This window comes from Drosophila albomicans, chromosome 2R (genome assembly GCF_009650485.2).
Source record: "Drosophila albomicans strain 15112-1751.03 chromosome 2R, ASM965048v2, whole genome shotgun sequence".
NCBI classification, from domain to species: Eukaryota; Metazoa; Arthropoda; class Insecta; order Diptera; family Drosophilidae; genus Drosophila; species Drosophila albomicans.
The window spans coordinates 23,693,044-23,714,023 of NC_047631.2; the positions used below are offsets into that span (position 1 = coordinate 23,693,044).

General features: G+C 39.8%; 1 protein-coding gene across 5 annotated transcripts in view; it reads left to right on the top strand.

The window, feature by feature from the left end:
* Positions 1 to 20,523, top strand: part of LOC117576893 (homeotic protein antennapedia) — a 120,028-nt gene extending 99,505 nt beyond the window's left edge. For 3 of the 5 annotated variants that reach the window (XM_052007860.1, XM_034262034.2, XM_052007861.1), the window contains 5 exons: positions 6,919 to 7,156; positions 7,226 to 8,004; positions 8,129 to 8,167; positions 8,282 to 8,507; positions 20,064 to 20,523. In XM_052007860.1, coding sequence (XP_051863820.1) covers positions 7,348 to 8,004; positions 8,129 to 8,167; positions 8,282 to 8,507; positions 20,064 to 20,314 — 1,173 coding nt within the window. In that variant the 5' untranslated portion in view covers positions 6,919 to 7,156; positions 7,226 to 7,347 and the 3' untranslated portion in view covers positions 20,315 to 20,523. Of the gene's footprint in view, positions 1 to 6,918; positions 7,157 to 7,207; positions 8,005 to 8,128; positions 8,168 to 8,281; positions 8,508 to 20,063 lie in introns of all 5 variants that reach the window. The other 2 variants (XM_052007863.1, XM_052007864.1) reach the window with 2 other exon arrangements.
* Positions 20,524 to 20,980: the final 457 nt, after the last annotated feature.

Sequence of the window (20,980 nt, forward strand, 5' to 3'; positions counted from 1 at the left end):
CGTCGTCTGTCCGAAATTTCACGGGTCGAAGTCAGTATCTCAGGTATTCTCTATGAGCACCTGCAGGTCATCCAGAGTTCGAGGCCTTGACTTCACTGTGGAACTGTGTCTTACGCAATTCTCTTTTGTCTCTTTTGTTGGGAATGAAACTATGTAGAATTGCATATCTTTGGTTTGATTCTTATGCAATGCCAACTTTCACCTTATATCCCGCTGATTCTCTCTGCCCGACTCTATGGGGAGTCCTAAGCAGGTTTCTAACGGTGTTTGCTTTACTATCGCTATTCACTGTTTGTTTAGTCCAATTTTAACTGGCGATTCTTAAAGGTGAAATAGATTTAAGGGAAGCTAACAACGATTTATAGAGCAGTTCTTATTATATACATTGCTCATAAAATTGTGAATAATATATCTATATTTTTTCTTTAAAGTTTTCATTATTATTATATTTAAGTATAACAAAATTTCAACATGTTGAAAACCCTTAAAAAGGCAGCAAAAATAAAGCGTAAACATAAAGCGAAAGTTGAAAATTCTTTTCGCATGTCATTTTTTTCTACATGGTTTCAACTTTAACCTTTTGCACACTGTGTGTGTCTAGCAGCAAATTTCTTCAGCTTGACAAATTTCAACATGATTTCAAAGCAGAGCTCATTAATTGCAACCATTAAAAATGTGTTATTTATGCTTTTGCGACAAGTAAAACAAGAAAAGCGAAGCGAAAAACTTAAATTATCTTCACTTTCATTTGCGCAATAAAATGAAATTTAATTAACACTTAAAAGTTGCTCGACACAACGAAAAATATGAAAAAAAAACTTGCAAATTGTTGACAACATTTAAAGTAAAGTTTCTTTGTCGTTTTGGACACGGTGGTCAACGGTGGACACTGTGGACACTCGGTGGTTCGGTGGTGCACACGAAATTATAATTTTCACACGCAATCGCGCAACTGTCTTGAAAATTGTGGAGGCAACAAGCAAGCGGAGCGTTTGGGGGCAAGCACTTTGGAATGGTTGCAACGAACGCACTTAACAATTCAATTGCGGAACAATAATGCAAGAAAGTGGCGGGGAATGGAGGAGTAAAGGGTACTTCAAGTTGCGCTCTCATTAAAAACAAAAGAAAAGAAAAGCAGCAGCAAAAACAAAACAACAAACAAGAGAAACACAGACGACAACGCGATTGCATTTGCACTTAACAAGAGCTGCAACAAAACGTCGATAAAGTCTGCAACAGATCTGCTTTCCCCTCCGCTCCTCTCTCTAGTGGCGTGCGTGAGTTGCAGCTGCGTGCGTGAGTGCGTGTTTCGCAGACAGACAGACAGACAGACAGACAGAGTCTCTGATTCCGACTCTGACTCCAACTGCGTTTGTGTCCGTGTCTGGCAATGCGCATGCGTGCATTGAGTTTACGCATTGCGCCTTGTAATGAAGGCATTGCTCATTACAACACTGATGGAGGACAGTGCAACAGCAGCAACATCAACATCAACAGCAGCAACATCAACAACAAGCCAGAACCAGTGCGTTGGCCATGTTGTTGCCAATCAATTTCCAATAGGCAACGTCGCATTTTTGCCTGCCAATCACATACAACAACCAACTTGATCTTGCCCCTGGCGCGTTATCACAACGGGGCAATGGGGCCCAAAAAGATTGATCGATCGATCGTTGGTTGCATCGATCGATGCGATGCGATGGACAAGTGCCATGTTGCGATGCATGATTCGATATGATCACAAAATGAAATTTATGTATTGTGTGTTCTCTCTGCGCTGTGTTGATTGTCAACTCTTTAGGCATAATTACAGCAAATGGCTGATCGATGGAGCGACTGCCCCTGTGGCACAATCATTACGATCATCATCATTATGATCATTAGCAATGCAGTGCACTTTTAATTGCACGCACTCACATATTATTGTTCGGCCAAAGTTGGCCAAAGTCGGAGTTGGAGTCATGTCAATTGTCCTGGGAATACCGCTGATGCAGTCTCTGCCGGCGCAAATGTGTCAATTAGATTTATTATCAGTCTCCCGCTCTCTCTCTCTCTCTCTCTCTCTCTCTTTCTCGTTCTGTGGTTGCAGGTGCTGCATACTGTGCCATGTCCATTAGTGAATGCTAAATAGCACCAATTAAATGTAAGAAATGCGTCTCTTGTTTTCCTCTAAATTTAGCCAAGTGCACAACTTCCTCAAGCCTGCTCTTTCTCTTTCTTTCGCTCGCTTCTCTGTCTTTTGCTCCCCTCAATGCTGTCAATAGCCAATTTCCAATTCAAATGCAAAACTTTATTTATGAACCGGCAATCGTCAAGCGGCTGACATTTTTATTATCAGCAGCGAAGAGCGCGCGCGCCCAAAAAAAAAAAATATAAAACGAGAACTGAACAGAGTCGTGCCAGCTGTTGTTGGCCACGTTAACTGACTGGCAGACGTTTCCCTTTCTGCGTCCGCTGCTGCTGCTGCTGCTGCTCTGCACCTTCATTGATAGCCAGACTAGCCAAGCGTTGCCGTTTGGGCCGCGTTGACAAGCTCAATTTCCAATCGCAATAAAACGCAGCACTCGAAAAAAGATAAATGTGAGAAAAATGCAGGCCTCGCTGAGTCCAGTTTCCCCCTTGTCTCTCCCTCTCCTTCTACTGCTTCTTCTGCCTCTTACGTTATTCGTCTTTATGCAACACCGTCGCTAAATCGCGTGGGCTTATCCTCAGCACCAGGCCAAGAGACCATCAGACTACAGTCAAGAGCAGTCCAGGAGGAAGAACCTGCGTTTGCTCGACCGCTTCAAGTGCTGAAATTTATAGTGGTAATAAAATTTTATTTGCTCCTTTAGCTGATGGCACAATAAACTCTTGTGGCATTCGCCCTGAGCACGTGCTTCAACTTGCCCAGCTTATTTATTTCATGTTCTCTCCCGTTTTTGTTCTCCCTTCTGTTTTTGTTTTTGTCTTTTTTAGTTTTTTATTTTATTTTATGTCTTTCATTTAACTACTGCTTACTATGTTACATGTTGTCGCCGAGTATTTTTGGGTAATATTACAAGGTCATTTGTTTAGCGGTTTGTAAGAGTTAAAATGGGCATTATCATAAACATAAAGATGTGTTTAATTTGAATGAAGACGTATTCAGATATTGACTATTCTACTGAGTTATTATTGAAAAGGTTTATTTGATTGATAAATGATAAATGTCGGGAAATAGTTCAAACCTTTTTTATTTAGTTAACTTATTTATAGTTGAATATAAACAGTTTAACTATATTATTGAAAATATTTTTTCTGGATAATAATGAATGTCAACAAATACTATTTTGTATTTCATTTATTGAATTATATATAACGACATACAATAGAGTCTAGTTTTAATAGAAATATTTTAAATATTTTAAAAAATTTCAAGACAGCTTTGTATTTTGATAAAATCAGAAAAAGTTTTAATAAAAATATTTTAAATGACTTTCAAAGATTTCAAGACAGCTTCATATTTCGGTAAACTCATAAAAAAAATTCTGCCATTTCCTAAATATTATTTTTAATTCAATGCTGTTTTTTATAGTTTAATTTATTAACTACAAAAAAATGTTACTCATTTATTATGCAATTTTAATTAGTAACATCTTTTTGTACACTTCCAGAATTTCTAGTTTTTTTTTTTCGTTATAATCCGCATGTAGGAAAGTTGAGTTTCACAGCAGTCACTCTGTCTTGGCTTAGTCAGCCCAATTAGTTATTATTTAAATAAAATGCAAAACATTAATTTAGGCAGCCGAGCAGAACGTTTTCAACTCCGTTTGTTCTCTTCGCTTTCCCACTCATCCCTCACTCCATCCCTCTTTTGGTAACTGAACTAAGAGATAACTCGCCTTTTGTAAGTTTACCGTTGCCTTGGCTCTCAGATGATGCCGACAACAGCAACAACAACAACAACGAACGGTTGATGGGAGACGCCTTCTCATGGCCGCTATGCAAAACTATGAGACAGAAGAAGAAGCAGAGCAGCGTCGACACCGACGCAATCGTAAATCAAAATGGCTGCAGTTGATGCCTGAAGAATGAAATCATTCATTTTCATTTTCGTTTTCGTTTCCATTCCATCACCACACAGCGCATGCGTGTGAGTGAAACGTATCTCTTCCTTAATATGTGTGTGTGTGTAAGTGTGTTGATGTGTGTACTGATTAACTGCATTGCTGAGCTCTTCTTACTACTGCTGCTGCTGCTGCTGTTTGTCGCCTTTGATGGATTGGCTGCCATTTCCATAGTGCTCTCATTGCAGTTGCTGTTCTTCCTGTTGTTGTTGTTGTTGCTGCTACTACTTCTACATGCGCTGCTCTCAAATTAGCTGTCGACGTTGAGTGCGGGGGCGAAGGCGAAGGCGGGCAAACGTCGTTGTCGTTGACGACTTAAACAGGTAACGGGACTGCCCATATGCCATGCGCATTCCCGTACATGAGTGTGCGTGCGTTTGTGTGAAAGTGGGCTGGGCTTGAAACTATGGTTGCTGTCTTGGCTAATTGCACGAGCAATTGCACCGTGGGTTGAGGCTTATGAGAATGTATGCCATTAATGCACATATAAAGTAACAAATGAACTTCAAAAATAATAATGAATAATTTTTAAATAATACTACCAAAAATTGTTAAAACATTTTTAATAAAATTGATTGGACATTCAATTCATTCAATATTTAATCATCATATATTAGATAAAATTATTCAGAAATTAATAGTATTTATTGAACACTATTGCAATTCGATTCGCATTTCATTTTATTAACTACAAATATTTAATTAAATTCTTTTACCCACAACAATTTTTTAAATTCAATTACAAGTTGTTAAGCGACCAGTGTTTCCGTCTATTGTCTTCCTCGCCAAGTATGAAGTAGTTTCCCATATAGCTGCCAGAGGTCGCTGCGTGCTACTCAAAGCGAAAGCGACATCTGTCAAAACTGATATGAGTTGTTTCACAACGCCACCGCTAGAGGGCTCAGTTCATACAAGCCTAAAAGTATGCAATATTAAACGAATGTAAGACTTCAAAATCCATAGCCTAAGACAAAGGAGCACAAAATCAACAAATAAAATTAAATTAAGAAACGCCAGACAATAATGATTCAAGCCTTTTTTTTATAAATATAAGGTACTCATAATTGAACCTAATGCAACCAAGATTCAATTAAAGCTTAGTGTATGATATTTCTTTGGGTGGCAAATCTTTTATTGCAAATCAAATTTTAGCATTTGTTCGCTTGAATAAATCACATCAGACAAACATAAATCATAAAGTAAACACACACACTCACACTCGCCTGTAGCCGCAACAATAAGTGGAATGGCAGAGCAACAACAACAACAATAACGGGAACAACAGCACAAAACACACATCAGACATTATTATCATCTCGCTTGTGCTTGAGTGAGTTTCTTTACCACCCCGCCCCCTCCACGGCTGCGTGCAAGGTCCAACCGCCATGGCCAAGGCTGCTGTCTCGTCTGCAATTCCGCCTGTCCTCCCCAATCCCCTCCCCCTGTGTTTGCTGCCCACTCCAGCACATGTCTGATAACCACCTACATATCGTATACTCGTTTTATGGCCATCTCTCTATAGGCAGAGCGAGCCACCGATTTTACCCGCATCCGTTTGGAGTTGGATGCGAGGTTTGGGGAGTTTTGGCCTTTTCGTCCGACGCAGCTTCCTTCCGCCTGGCATTGTCCTTTCGCGCCGAGCATCAGCGGGAAATGTGTAATTGAAAGGGAAGCTTTGGCAACGGCGGCATTGGCGGCACAAGAAATTATTTCGTTAACAAAAGCGAAATAACCGAGAATGCCTCACACACACACACACATACACACATACAGACAATACAAATACATGCAACGGCGAATGCCAATGGGGAAAAGTCGAGGGAAAAAGGCGGAAAAATATGCAAGCAGTGCTTGTCGCTGAAATATTTTAAAGTTTTACATTTTCTCTCTCTTTTTGCCATTCTGCAAAGTTGCAAAAGTTTCATTTCCGACAACAAGTTACCGTTAGTTAGTTTTTCGGCAGGGTTGTCACCACCAACACAGCACAAACAGCGAGAAAGAGACAGAGACAGGGAGATAGAGGAAGAGGAAGAGAATGAGAGATGCTTGCATACTATATGCATGGCATGTAACGTGTGTCTCTGTCTGTCTCAATGTGTGTGTTTGTGCCTGTCTCTGTCTGTCTACATTGTTCGAGTTTTGATTTATGAGGTCAGAGACTCGTGATAATGAGCCAGGAAATTAAATCACTTTGACCGGAAGGATGTCAGGTCAAAAGGGGATAACACAATTGATTTCATATTCATAAATTCAACGAATGTTGTCAGCATGTCAGCCAACCAATGAATGACATTTCTGTTACGCTGCAAAGCACAATCAAATTCTACATGCTGCGTATTCAGGAAATACCACAAAGAAAATATTTATATTAATTCTGGAATTCAAAACACTATAAGAGATTTTTATAAATATGTTTTGTATGCGAAATTCAAAGTTCCAGAACATTGAAATTTACCTTTATAATTGTTATGTTTTAAATTTTGTTCATTAAATTTGATTTGCTATTCTAATGAAAACTTAAATACTAAGGATATGTATTATATTATATTAATTAAGAACTACGCTCCTCTAAATTCTTTGTCTTCTCATCTCTGATTCTCCAATATGATTTTCGATAATTTTGGGAAATTGTCAAAGCGTAACATAAACAATATATCAGCGAAAGTCTTGCCACAGATCGTTGCAGCACATGTTGCTATCAACTGAAAGCACATGTTGCCTTCGCCTTTTGTGGCGCATTTTCAAACGAAACTTCAAAGCGCAAAGAACAACAAATCAAAACGAGAAATTATTAACTAAAACGCACAAATTTGCATTTATTTATTTGCAGAGTTTCAAAATCAAAATTGAAAAATACCAACTAGAGGTTAAGGCTACTTAAGGATCATAAGGAACAACTGCAACTGCGAAAGCAACGGATTTTCTACCAAAACGGAGGAACAGCAAAAACAAAAACAGAAAAACTAATTTTATACCTCACACACACACACAACAAACTCCCCAAACACACACACACTAAATTTAAGGCGCAACTGTACATTGTACTTAAGTGTTCAAAGGATATTTAGGTGAGTAAAACAATAAATAATTCACAAATAAATACTTAATTAATGTGATAGTTTACTTTTTATATATAGGAGAAAGTAGCTAAAAGCACACAGAGTCGAGTCACAGTCACTACCAACTAAGTCACGTTCACGGTCAGAGTTACAGTTACAGTCAAGGGGCAACAAGGGGAAGAAAACAAACGGATAACAAAATGACGATGAGTACAAATAACTGCGAAAGCATGACGTCATATTTCACCAACTCGTATATGGGAGCGGATATGCACCATGGCCACTATCCGGGCAACGGCGTCACCGATCTCGATGCACAGCAGATGCATCACTACAGCCAGAATCCAAATCAGCAGGGCAATATGCCCTACCCGCGCTTCCCGCCCTACGATCGCATGCCCTACTACAACGGCCAGGGCATGGATCAGCAACAGCAGCAGCAGCAACACCAAGGATATTCACGTCCCGATAGTCCTTCCAGTCAGGTGGGCGGTGTGATGCCGCAGGCGCAGACAAACGGACAACTGGTGTCAGTTGCCCAACAGCAACAGCAACAACAATCCCAGCAGCAACAGTCACAACAGCAGCAGCAGCAACAGGCGGCGCAGCAACATCAACAGCAGCAGCAGCAGCAGCAACATCCTCAGGTGACGCAACAACAGGTGACACATCCGCAACAGCAGCAGCAACAACAACAGCAGCCCGTCGTCTATGCCAGTTGCAAGCTGCAAGCGGCAGTCGGTGGCCTCGGTCTGGTGCAAGAAGGTGGCTCACCGCCGCTGGTGGATCAAATGGGTGGACATCATATGAATGCACAAATGTCGCTGCCCCATCACATGGGACATCCGCAGGCGCAGGTAAGCTCGAACTTCAATTGTCCCCACCTTTCTTACTAATAAAATGGTTGCAAGCTTTGAGCCCCGCAAATAACATTCTAAAAACGCTTCATTCTTCCATCTTTCTCCCTATCAAACAATGCAGTTGGGTTACACTGACGTTGGCGTTCCCGATGTAACAGAGGTAAGCACAAAGTTCGGCACTAAATCCTCATGCTTATTATTTCTTCATTGAGTTTGGTGTTGGTTAAAATTAGACAGATCTCAATACTCATTCGGGAAACTCCTCGTTTTTTAGGTGCATCAGAACCATCACAACATGGGCATGTATGGACAACAGCAGACGGGTGTGCCGCCAGTGGTGGTGTCGCCACCGCAGGGCATGATGCATCCGGGTGCTGGGCAAGGACCGCCGCAGATGCATCAGGGACATCCAGGACAACATACGCCTCCATCCCAAAATCCGAGTTCGCAATCTTCAGGGATGCCGTCACCACTGTATCCCTGGATGCGAAGTCAGTTTGGTAAGTGTCAAGGAAAGTGATCGACAATTCCACGAAACGTATTAAGTGGAATTTTTCTTCTTCTTATAGTAGTGGGTTGCTGTAGTTAGAACGTTGAACGTAGTCTTAAACTAGTCGTAGTCTTGCATACCAACAAAACAAAAAACAAGAACACTACAAAACAAAATAAGAAAAACAACAACAATGCAATTAACTAAAAATTATTATTGGATAACTGACAAAATTTTATTTACAATTTTTATATTCTCTCAATCGATCGAAAATATTTAGTGCGCTCCTCACAGCATTGATCTTTTCGTTAAAACTCGTTTGAACTGCTTGCGAGCTACACCAGTGTTGAACTGCTTCATGAAGCAGCACATATGAAACTGCTTGTTCGTTCGTTCAGTTGCACTGCTTGCGATTGTTAAGCGCGCAATTCAAAGGAATTAACTGTTGAACTGAAATGAAGCAAGTTTGAAGTAACTAAAAACACTAAAAAAAACACCTTTGATAAAACTAAATATATTCAATAATATAAATAATACAAAAATATTACAGTTAAATGGAATTATAATATTAAATTGTGTTGCGCAACTTCTTGTTCCAATGAAATATAGAATATCTGAAATCTTTAATTTAATCAAAACAAATGCTAAAATCAATTTCTATCATTGCAAATACTTGCCATTGCAAAATTGACTATTTCGGCAGCATGCGAAACATTTGCTGACCTTGACACGTCCGAGTAATTTCACTTTATTGCCTTGGCCAATCGGTCGTAATCCATCTGCAATGAGGACAAAAACACCGGTTCGACGTATACCTGACATTTTAGCCAAATTTGCAAATTTCCCAAAACGAAATCGATGAATAGACAACGGGAATAGAAAGGCTGCGACAAGATGTCACGCAGTGTGAAAGAGGTCGAAAGAGGTGCCCAGTAGAGGGACCGAGTCACAGAAGGCGGTCTTGCAAATAATGCAAATTGACAATAGACGTGTGTGTTTGTGTGAGTGTTGTGTTCGAAAATGAAAGGAAAATCGGAGCGTAACTAATTCACAGAGAATTTAGGATCGCTTGAGACAGCAGACAAGAGTCAAGCGGTCAGCAGGATGCGTGCGAGTTGCATAAGTGGAATTTGAATTTGTTTTTCTTCAACATACAAAATCACTTTCGTTTTTCGCATGCGGCACAGAAAGTGAAGCCAGCACACGCAGTTTCCCTTTAAGCTGCCTCATTACCAAATGGCCTGCTCAATGTTTAGCCCACAACGAGGCACAGTCTTAGCAGTCTGGGCTTTTTTTTTTCTCTCTACTTCTGTAGCTACTTTTGCCTGCTGCTTTTCTTCTACACTTTGTGCTGTTTTTTTTTTTGTATTTTTTGCCAACGCCAGATTGAGATGTAAAGCAGAATTGATGAGCGCCATTAGTTACACGTTATGTGCAATGGATGCCATCAATTTATTAATCTCCAGAACACGCCGCGGCCGCTCCACTCCATTCATGGGCCCGACCTGGCCGGACTTGAAGCTGGCCAAAGCCCAACCACTGTGTCGCGTCGTCTTAATCCCGCAGCTTCGGCTTCGACTCCTGCGCCTACAAAAAAAACAAGTGAGAAAGTTACAGTCGAGTGTGCTCGACTGTGAGATACCCGCTACCCATTTTTAATAAAGGCAAAATATTGCGGTATCATTTTCAAAATATACCGAAAATACTAAAAAATACTAAAAAATATACCAAATGGTATGTTTGGTATATCGATGTAGTACACCATTCTAAATATACCATAAACGGCACAATGTGCCAGATTGTCGGCCAAAGCAACTCAGACCCCTAGTAAGTAGGCGTTTTTGCCCATACAAAAGTATTTCTTTAATAACATCCACAATTTTTATCTGAACGCAACCAAATTTTCAGGAATCATAACTATTACAGTAATTATTATATATACCAAAATTCGTAGCTCTAGCTTTAAAATTACACTTGTTATTCGATTTTTTTGATTTGCGGGGGCGGAAGTGGGCGTGGCAAAAATTTGAAACAAACTTGATCTGCGTGCAAACATAACAAATGCTGTCGAAAAAAAATTATAGCTCTATCTCTTATAGTCTCTGAGATCTAGGTGTTCATACGGACGGACGGACGGACGGACAGACGGACAGACGGACAGACGGACAGACAGACAGACGGACATGGCTATATCGTCTCGGCTGTTGACGCTGATCAAGAATATATATACTTTATAGGGTCGGAGATGCCTCCTTCTACCTGTTACATACATTTCCTGCCGGCACAAAGTTATAATACCCTTCTACCCTATGGGTAGCGGGTATAAAAACACAAAAACAGAATCTTGCCTGGGCAAGCAACGTTGCGGTGACACGAAGTTCTTTTTTTGTATTAAAGAAATGAAGGAGCGACAACAACAGAGCCAAGATCTGAGACCCCAAGAGAGTCGAGTCTCAGAGTCAGAGTCAGAGTCAAGAGTCCGACTCTGGCGTCTCCCGCGGAGGGTGCGGCCATAGATTCGGACTTCGAGAGACTCTGTTGGTCTGTAAGTCTGTGGCACAACATGATCTCGAGCTTAAGTTACCATGATTAAATGCATACGAGTTTATTTCTGCTTAGGTTTTGCATTCAACGTTTTTTTGCCTTTGCCTCTTGTTGTGCAACCAATAAAAATAGCTGACACAGTGGGTCGAAAATTAAAAATTACTTAACTGCGACCAACAATTGACAACTTAATCGAATTTTGTTATTAGAAAAATCAGCACGAAGTGTTAAACTATTCGCTTGCAATAATTAAGCAATCTAGTGCATAAAATGATTTAAATTGATCGATTTGCGATTGGAAATAATAACTTAACGCTAGCTGCTACATGAAATGGGATGGTGAATAAAGGTTTATGGGTGTTACCATGCAGCTCTGATTATTTCTGATCTACTCTGTGCTCTCTCATTGAAATTTCAATTTGCAGTTCTAACATCAAAATTGCGACTACTTAGCCAAATCTATAATTTCAACTTCGCCACTCTCTATAATATGCTCTCACACTACTTGTGATGTATCTGCAAGATATCTTCTCTCGGAGGCAATAACAAATTTCCTTACTCGCCTTCACTGTGGATTGCTTTGTAACTACTTAACGCCTCGTCATATTTCACCCGGGCATTAGGCAAATGACTAAAGAGTGCCGATCGTGACTGGCGTCCTGTGGCAAGGGGCTGGCGCATTGTCGCCGCCACAAAGCGCACTTTCAATTAAGTTGTTACTCATGAGCAGCACGAACAACAACAAAAAAAACCAGAGAGAGAAAAAAAGCAAAGCTAAAAAAGACATAATAACATGCAGCCAGATAGGGCGGGCAGCCCAATGCCAAGCCCAAGCCCAATCCCAAGACCGAGCACAAGTTCAAGTCCAAGTCCAAGTCCAAGTGCAGAGCTCCTTGCGGCAAGAGTTGCCTGTTGGCAGTCGCCTTCTAGTGTTGGTTGTGTGTTAATGTTGTTTTGATGCTGTATTGGTGTTGGCAAAGTTTTCAGTTTTGGTTTTTGATAATTTGCTCATAAGCAGCAAAAACTTGCGAGCCCCTAGCTGCCATTTACCTCCTCCTTCTCTTTATTCCCATTTCCATTCCCATTCCCGTTCTCATCGTCATCCTTTATCCTGCTGCCTCCTCTGCCTTTGTCGCTCGGCGTTGGGTCATAAATTTAAGCGACAGTCAACAAATTCTTGCAACAAGTGTCTGCTGTTGCTGCTCTTGGCTAGCATCCTTTAGTTAGTCTATCGCTACATATGCAGACTACAGTGAAAGAGTTTTATTTTTGACCTTGTTGCGCCTCGATGTTTATCTAAATGTGGGTAAATTTCCACTAGCCAAGTATTTCCGTGTTTGAGGTTATTTTTTATACATAAATGAAAATAAAGTCGCTAAATAAGAGCTAAACAAGCTGTCAAGTAAATATTTTTGATGTGTGTGAATAAATGTGCTTGTATTAGTGCAAGTTTGACATAAAAGCTTTTAATACGTTGTGTTTCAATATAGACAAAGCTTTGAGCTTTTAAGCTGACGTGTCCGTGTGATGTGTATGTGAAATTAAGTTATTCAAAAACAGATTTGTTGTAGTTAGAAATAATCAATTTATATTCTAAAATAAATTGTCGCATTGCAAAGCTTTCCATTCACAACTCATCATCATTTATTGCTTGAATAAATTGCAATTGAATCAGCGATAACTGCCCATCTACTTATCGCATATTTATGCAGTAAAAAACTACAACAAACTCCACTCAAATCGAAATGAATTTTATTGTGTATTGCGCATCTCTTCTCGCTTGTTTGTGTGGCAAACAACTTTTCAATTCTTTCGAGTATGAAAAGTGCACTTCATTGTGCGCATTATGTGCGACAGCTTCCCAAAATCCCCTCCCTCGGAAAATCCCCCACATCAACCTTAAATACAACCCCGCGTCATTCAGTGTCAGAGGGCGCAACACAATGAAAAGAACTTCTATAGCCAAAAAGTTGCACATTGAACGTTGTCTGGGTGCAAAAGTTTTTTACGGCTCCATGGCTTGGCTCCGCCGTAAAACGTTGATCCCCGGCCATCATCCGTTGGCAGCTCGCTGTCCGTTCGTCGTTCGCCCCTCGCTGCCACTTGGCATTGGCTTTAGCAAACTTTTCACGCCCCCTCCTTCTTCTCTTCTATGCTCGCGGGTTGCGACTTTGTTTGTCTGTTGGCACTGCACTTAATGTGCCTTCCAGCGGCGAGTCCTGGCGCTGGAGTTTTGCTAACTTGAGGATTTGCGCGCAAACTACTTTTCGATGGCAGCAGCGCTCGAGACATTTGAGACAACAACTACTTAGGCAGGCGATTGCCATGGCTTAGTGTGTGTTTTGCCAGCCAACGAAGATGCTTCAATGCTTGGAAGATGTGCCAACAGTATCTGCCACCTTCCGTGGCAAGCAATTTAAGCGTGCGGATCAAAAGATAATTTGCCAAATGCGTGAAGATTTTTTTGAAAAGCATCAAACGAAAAAAAAAAAATAGAAAAACGGAAACTGAGAAAAGCAAAAACCGAAACCACACACACACACACACACACACAGTCTGTGCCACCTCCATCAACAAACGCTGGCAGCTGCTGGCCAATGTGACACGGGCTGTCAAAATGAAAGCGACAACGACAACTGAGCGTCGAGTGGACAACAACAACAACAGAAGCAACAAAAATGACACAGGAACTTTTGGGATTTCCATGTGCGACCAAAAAAAAAAAGTTTAATAAAGCGCAGCAAATGCGAAAAGGAAATTTCGCTTTTATTTTTCTCCGTTGTTTGCCATCCTCCGCCTCCTCCTCCCTTTCCCTTCTGTCACTTTGGTGGCCAGCATAGCGCAGAGAGAAAAGTCCAAAAAATAATGGCAACAGCTCGCCAAAGGTCCTCCGGGTATTGCCCTAAGGCATCCACAACACAACTTGCCTCAAATTGTGGGTGTAGCAAGAATGTTGTTGTTGTCGTTGTTGTTGTTGCTTTTGCTTTTGCCATTCATTTCGCTCAATCGCAACGCTGTTTTTGGATTTCGCTTCCCATTTCTTTTTTTCTCTCTTTTGGTTTTGCTGTTTGTTGGTTTTGTTTTTATTTTGGGATTTGGCCAACCTTTTTGACAAATTACGAATATTATTCATGCAGCAATGAAGTGAGGAAGCTCTCTCTCGTGGTTCTGTTCCAACAACTGTCCAGATCCCCAGCTGGATTCCCAATGCCTCGTTTCTTTAATCAAAAGTTTCGCATTACAATACAACATGACCACAAATAGTTTTGGGCAATTGTTGAGAACAAAACAGTATTCCAACTGCAGCAGATTATAATTGGATAATTACACAAATTAATTGACATTTTAATAACTATATCAACAAGGTGTCAGTTAGTTAAAATCTAATCAGGTTTTTTTTCTATGCTGATTGATTAGAAATTTAAATGCAAAAAAATAACATTGATTAGTTATTAGTATGAAATTTATAGAGTTAAAAAAATTTTATTACAACTAAAATTCAAATTAATTATTGCCCAAAAAAGTTCATGAGAAAATATGAAAATCCAAAAAAATGGTTTTAGCTTAATTTAGTTAAACTAATTATTACCGAAAAAAGAAAAATATGAAAATTAATCTTTCTCAAATTGATTTGTTGAAAATATTAGATTTCTAAAATCGAATTATTTATAATTACAGTTTAGTATTGAAATCTACTTACACATTAGCTTACTTTGAGATACTTTTTCCGCGACTTTGACAGAGAATATAATCTGAGTAGCGATTTGATCGGCGAGGTTCTCATCAATGTCAGGCCACATGTTTCATGATTTCGCTGGTTTCAATGGCCGCCATGCTGGAACAGGCGCTCAGCTGTCTCAGTTCACTTGACCAGCAGCCAGACAGAGACAGCGTGCTAGGGAGAGAGAGAGATGGAAGTTTTTTGAATTTTTGGTCTGACTAGGGATATATGATGTACCCGACTGCCTGACTGCCTGCCTGAATGTTTGTCCGCCCCCGGCTTCAGTCTCTCTCTCTCTCGCTCTCTTTCTCCCTCTCTCTCTCTCTCCTTCGTTCTCTAGCTGGTTTGGTGTCCGTTCCCGTCTCGCATAGCATGTTTTAGTCAGCTGTCAAATATTTTGACATGGGTAGCCATGGCCAGCCATGCAGCCAGCAGCCAAGCGAATGCCTGAATCTCAATTCCAATACTCGTACATTCAAAATGGGGAACATAGAAAAAAACACACGAACTAAGCAAGTGAGAATCACTAAGAAGAAGGTCACAACTAGCAGATACCCTAGAAGAGATATTAACAAGTTTCAAATTTGCATTAAGTAATTCCATAATTTAGAGTTGATCATACTTAAAGCTCAAACTTTTGCAACAATTATTATTTATTTCAAACCAAAATACCCCACTTCACTTTGCTGGGTATCGACGTACTCAGAATTGAGTTGAGCCGCATAGTTTTTTTTTCGGCTTTGCCTTTGTTTAAGCGATAACTAAATAAAGTTTAAAGCCCCCCGTTATCCAAGCCCTGCTCACTATTCCCCTCGCTGCACATGTGCATGCGTCTCTAATGAACGCATTCATAAGTCAGGTTCCATACCATATCCCAGTTTGGTTTCCTTTTTCTGTCCTTTATGCGCATTTTAGATGTGTCTGTGTATTTTTGTTGTATGTTTTATTTCTGTCAACTTTTGTCGATTTTTAACCCTCTTAAGTGCTTAACAAGTCCCAAATTAAAAAGTCGCAGCATCTCCTGAGATTCTCTGGTCAGCAGCAGCAGCAAGAGTAACAGCGGAAAAAAAGGGAAAAACAAAATTAAAAATGTTATAAATGTGCTGCTGGTCAATGGTAATTTTTAATTGTTGCCGCTACCTCTGACAGTGCAACCAGTTTCGCTTCATCTTTCGATACCCTGTAAAACGTGAAAAGCGAGCAAAAGGTTGGCAAACTTTAAATAAAGAAAATAACATTTTGAAAGGAGTGAGTTTTAAAATTTTGTTAAATTATATTTAACCATTTTCACAAACTACAAAATTGAAGTCAGATTTATAGGGTATTGTTCACTTTTAGATGCTGTTACTTTTAAATTTTTTATTTAATTAAAATTGAAGAAATTGCAGCTTGAAAATAAATTAAAAACCCACCTATTCAAATCGCCACTTCCACTTTTGGGTGTGTGCGAAAAATGGAAAGTTTTTCCTGCAACTGGAATATGTCCAAAAATGTTGTTCAGCTATGTTGAGGAATGAAAAGTCACATTGAGGCTGTGCTAATTGGCAAGTATGTCAGCAAAGTGTTGTCGCTGTTTACCGTTTATTTAGCACAAAGTCATTGGCTGACTTGACGCTTTTCGCAGCCACAGAACGGAGAACGAATGACATCACAACCACCTCTCGAATGCCACACACGTTGCTGTCTTCTTAGTATTTCTCTCTCGCTCTTTTACTTGCTGTCTCTGTCGAGCAAAAATTTATCAACTCGCGGGCATAAATAATAATAATTTGCCAGCATTTGTTGCAGCGGCGCGCGTTTGTCTGTAATTTCCGCAATTAAAAAAACATTTACTCGCATTTGATGTGTGCTTTTTACCTTTTTCTTTATATGGTGGTTTTTTTCTGTTTTTTTACAATTTTACTTTGTTGTTTATCTACACAGTTTTGCGTATTTTATTTATTCTTTTGCCATGACATGCAAGTTTGACAAGTAAACAGGCAACCGACCACCGGCGACGTTGGCGACTTTGAAGCCTTAACCTGGCCAACGAGTTAAAGGTTGCAAAGTGAAGAGTTGCAAGTGAAGAGTTACAACTGCCAAGTTGCAGTTGTTGCAAGTGTTTTTACTTCTAAGGTTACTGCGGGTGTAGGTCAAGGGAATTGGTTGGAGGACTTTACTACATACTATTTCTAAATTCAAGAAATAAGCGAAGGAGAATTTTATCTTCATTTCTTTATTAAATTACAATAAAAGAGAAGTTTAAGATGCTCTACAAATTTAGAGAATTTCATTTCAATAATTAAAAACAAATTCTTAGCTAATTTCAACCAAATTTCATTTCAAGAATACTTCCAATGAATAAAATTTCACATTCGAAGTTATTAATGTCTTTTGAATTGTTTGCAAAGAAAGATTGAGGGCCTAAATAAAATAGAGCTTAGGGTTATGTAAGAATTTAGAGAATTTAATTTTGATACTTCAGGAAAAATGTACTTTATCAATTCTAAAATTTCATATTCAAATTATTTATTTCGATTCCCTTGTTTGCAATCAAAGGTTTAAAGTCCAACCATTTGTACTCTTTTCTTCTCAAAAGCGAATTCTAATTTCTCTGCGTAATTTTTTTGAGCTAATAATTTTGTTGTTTGCAACTTGAATGAATTTTTATAAAATGTAGCCGTAATTATTTTAATGATTTCCTTTAAACGTTGCCTCAACGCGATACCAACTCTGACTCGCACTCACACTCACACTTGCACAATAATAGTAATGTAATTGGAGGTGGAGGGAGAGCGAAAGAGCGGGAGCGGGAGAGAAAAAAAATGGAATAAAATCCATTATGGAGCAAGAAGAGTAATATACGAGTAAAATGGTTAAAATGGTGGCCTAATCGCAATTTAATTACAATACGCTTTCATATCAAAAATCATTAATGCCAGACAGCCAACCAACCAACCACTCAGCCAACCAACCAACCATTCAAGCATTCAACCATTCCAACATTCAACCATTCCATCCATCCATCCATCCATTCGACAGACCGGTAGTTCAGCTGGCCAGTAGTTAGGCGTTTGGGGCGTGGCATTTTGAGAACTGCGCCACATTCGGCGCCTCCGACTCCAAACTCAGACATGGAGTGCGTAATATTTGTATCGCTGCTCCTTTTTGATATTAATTGTTTCACCTTTATTATATTTTTGTACTTGATACGCCGACCAAAACACAACTCAACTCCAACTCCTTTCCCTCGTCGACTTTCCTGCCAAGCGCCATTAATGCGTTTATAATAATTTTTCAGTACACAATTTTAGTTGCCTCGCTCTATAAAAAAAAGTAAAGGAAAATCAAGCAAACAAGAATACAACGAAAAATTTCATTTTGTGGCCTTTTGAGTGATGGCCACATGAAATGTGCAAAGGCATCATTAAAAACTAATTTCAGCCGCCAAGAAGTGAGGCGCGCCCGCTCTTAAATTGCCAAAGACCAAGCGATAGGCCTCCCTCCCCCCTCTTGGTCTGCCTCTCATCAACTTTTGAGCCATGAAGGTGTTTTTATCAATTAAAATAAGCATTTATTTGCCTTGCATGAGAGTTCAGTTCTTAAGCTTGGGCATCTAAGCTGAGTTTCTGACCGTGTGCTGCTAATTACTTCTCCTTTTTTTTTTGTTTTTTTGCATAGCTTCCGTTGGAAATGTAATATGCTGAATGTGAGTGAGGCACGACATTGAAAAAGGGAAGTTGACAGGCAAATATTTGGCAATAATATTAGTGTAGTTCATTCTTAAAGCCAGTTGCTGTAGCGGAGAAAGTGCTTCTAGGCCGTAGTCATAAAGAGTCTCTTAATCCCCCATCTAATACGCGACCCACTGACGCTGGGGGCAACCGCAGGCAGAAGGGTAAAAAAAAAAACACGCACGCTTTTTACCACAAATCTCTCAAGTTTTTTTTTCTTTGCTGCTCGTCTAACTGATGATGATTAAATGCGAACGCCTTGGGTTATAGACATGGCATCAGTCGTGTCATTTAAAAGAAGGTAGCTGACGCTGCTGCCTCTGTCTTCTCTCTCCCTCTCTTTGGCTGACCCTCTCTCTCTCTCTCTCTCTCTCACTCTGTGCTATGAATCGGATTCGCGCGCATTAATGGCCGCGGCGCACACAAAAAGCGCTTATGATGTAATGACCTCCAGCTAAAGATGAGAAGCGAAGAAAAAACAACACACGAGGCGAGTTGAGCAAGACAAATGCTGAAGATGTTATTAAAAAATAGTTAAGGCGAACCAAAGTCGAACGCCGCCCCCGTTTTACTATAGCTTCGACTTTTGGCTGCTCTCCAGTTGATTTCCAACTCCATTTTCATTTCCCTTTCCGCTGCCCGTTACCGAGTTGAGGGTGGCGCAACTTCATGGCCAAAAAACCGAAAGAAAAAAAACCCCACCCAGCATTCTCTCACGCTAGCTGACCATTGAGGGACACCGCATTGACAATTATATTAGCTCGCGTATTATATTTGACATATTTTGTGTGGCATGAGTTTTGCTTTCGGTTTTTTCTCTCTTTCTCTCTTTGTCATTACCAAAATTATAATTATAGTAAGTGTCATTAGGCGCCCTGAACTCATTTCCAAGGCGCAGTAATTATGCCAAATTATTTTACAGTTACCGAGTACTCCAGCTACTGAACAAAAAAAACAACAGAAAACTTGATTCGAGTGCCTCGATAATACTCTCAGTCACGGCCAGGCATCTTGGTAATTAGTTAGCCAGCCCCTCGCAAGTCAATGTCCCTCTTCCTCACCTGTCCCACACTCTTTCTTTACTTCTTTTTTTTTGTATTTTGTGAAATCTCCCCAACCTTAATCCCAAAGATGCCGCGCCACTATCGAGAGAGAGGAGGCCTGTTGGGATCTTGACAAGTACAAATCTCTGAATTCGGTAAGGTCGTCTTTTAATCAGGTTCGGACGCTGCATGCGTCTCGCTTCATGTGGTTTTTTTTTCGACTTTCCAGACTCTGAATCAGACTGGAGTTGGAGATTCGAATAGGGTCTAGAACAAAGCCCGCAGCTATTGAGATACATTTTGTATTTGTAGCTGCATTTCAGATCTCACTTTGTTGTTGTTCATGTTGTTGTTGTTCTTGTTGTATGCACCGTATTTATTGTTGTTGTAGTAGTAGTTGTTGTTTGGCATTTGGTAATTTTTGTTATTGTATATATTATTTACATTGTGCGTTGATTTTAATTGTGAACTTTTCTCTTCTCTTTCCAAATTTTAATGTCATTTGCTCTTTTGGGGGGAACCTTTGATCATCTTGGAACCAACAGAGCGCAAACGTGGCCGCCAGACTTACACACGCTATCAGACGCTGGAGCTGGAGAAGGAGTTTCATTTCAACCGCTATTTGACTCGTCGGCGACGCATCGAGATCGCGCATGCGCTTTGCCTCACCGAGCGCCAGATCAAGATCTGGTTCCAGAATCGACGCATGAAATGGAAGAAGGAGAACAAGACGAAGGGCGAGCCGGGCTCCGGTGGCGAGGGCGATGAAATAACGCCACCGAATAGTCCACAGTAGGAGCAGGAAGATTAAACGCTGCAGGAGTAGTCCAAGTCCACGTCCCGAGTCCCAAGTCCAAATCCAAATCCAGCAAACAACACAGCAAACAAAACTAAATGCAATTTCAAACTAAATACAATTTACAAAAATATTCTGAATTTATGAATTTGTTTTGAACTATCGAAGAGGACTAAATACTAAATACGTTGATGTACACACACAATACACTAAACTACACTCTACTACAACTTAGTTAATTGTTATTATTTTCATATTATTATTTAATTTTTACAAAATGCAAATGGAGAAAGCGTAATAAGTTAAATAAACGTAAAAGAAAAAACACAAATACAATTAAAGCGTAAAACTCAACAAAACCAACTCATGTGACCTCAGAATTAAATAAGCTATATGTACATATATATATGTGTGTGTATCCATGTGTGTGTGTGAGTGTGTGCGTCCATACACACACACACATGTGCATATAGACAGATATGTGTATTAAACTAATGCATAATAATAACTATAATAATACAATTAAATAATAATAATAACTATATATATGAAACATATATACGAGTAAATACTATATACGATATATATATACACAATATATATGTATACATGATAACATTAGATCTATGCGTCCTAAGTGTAAAGCATACTTTAATGATTAATGTA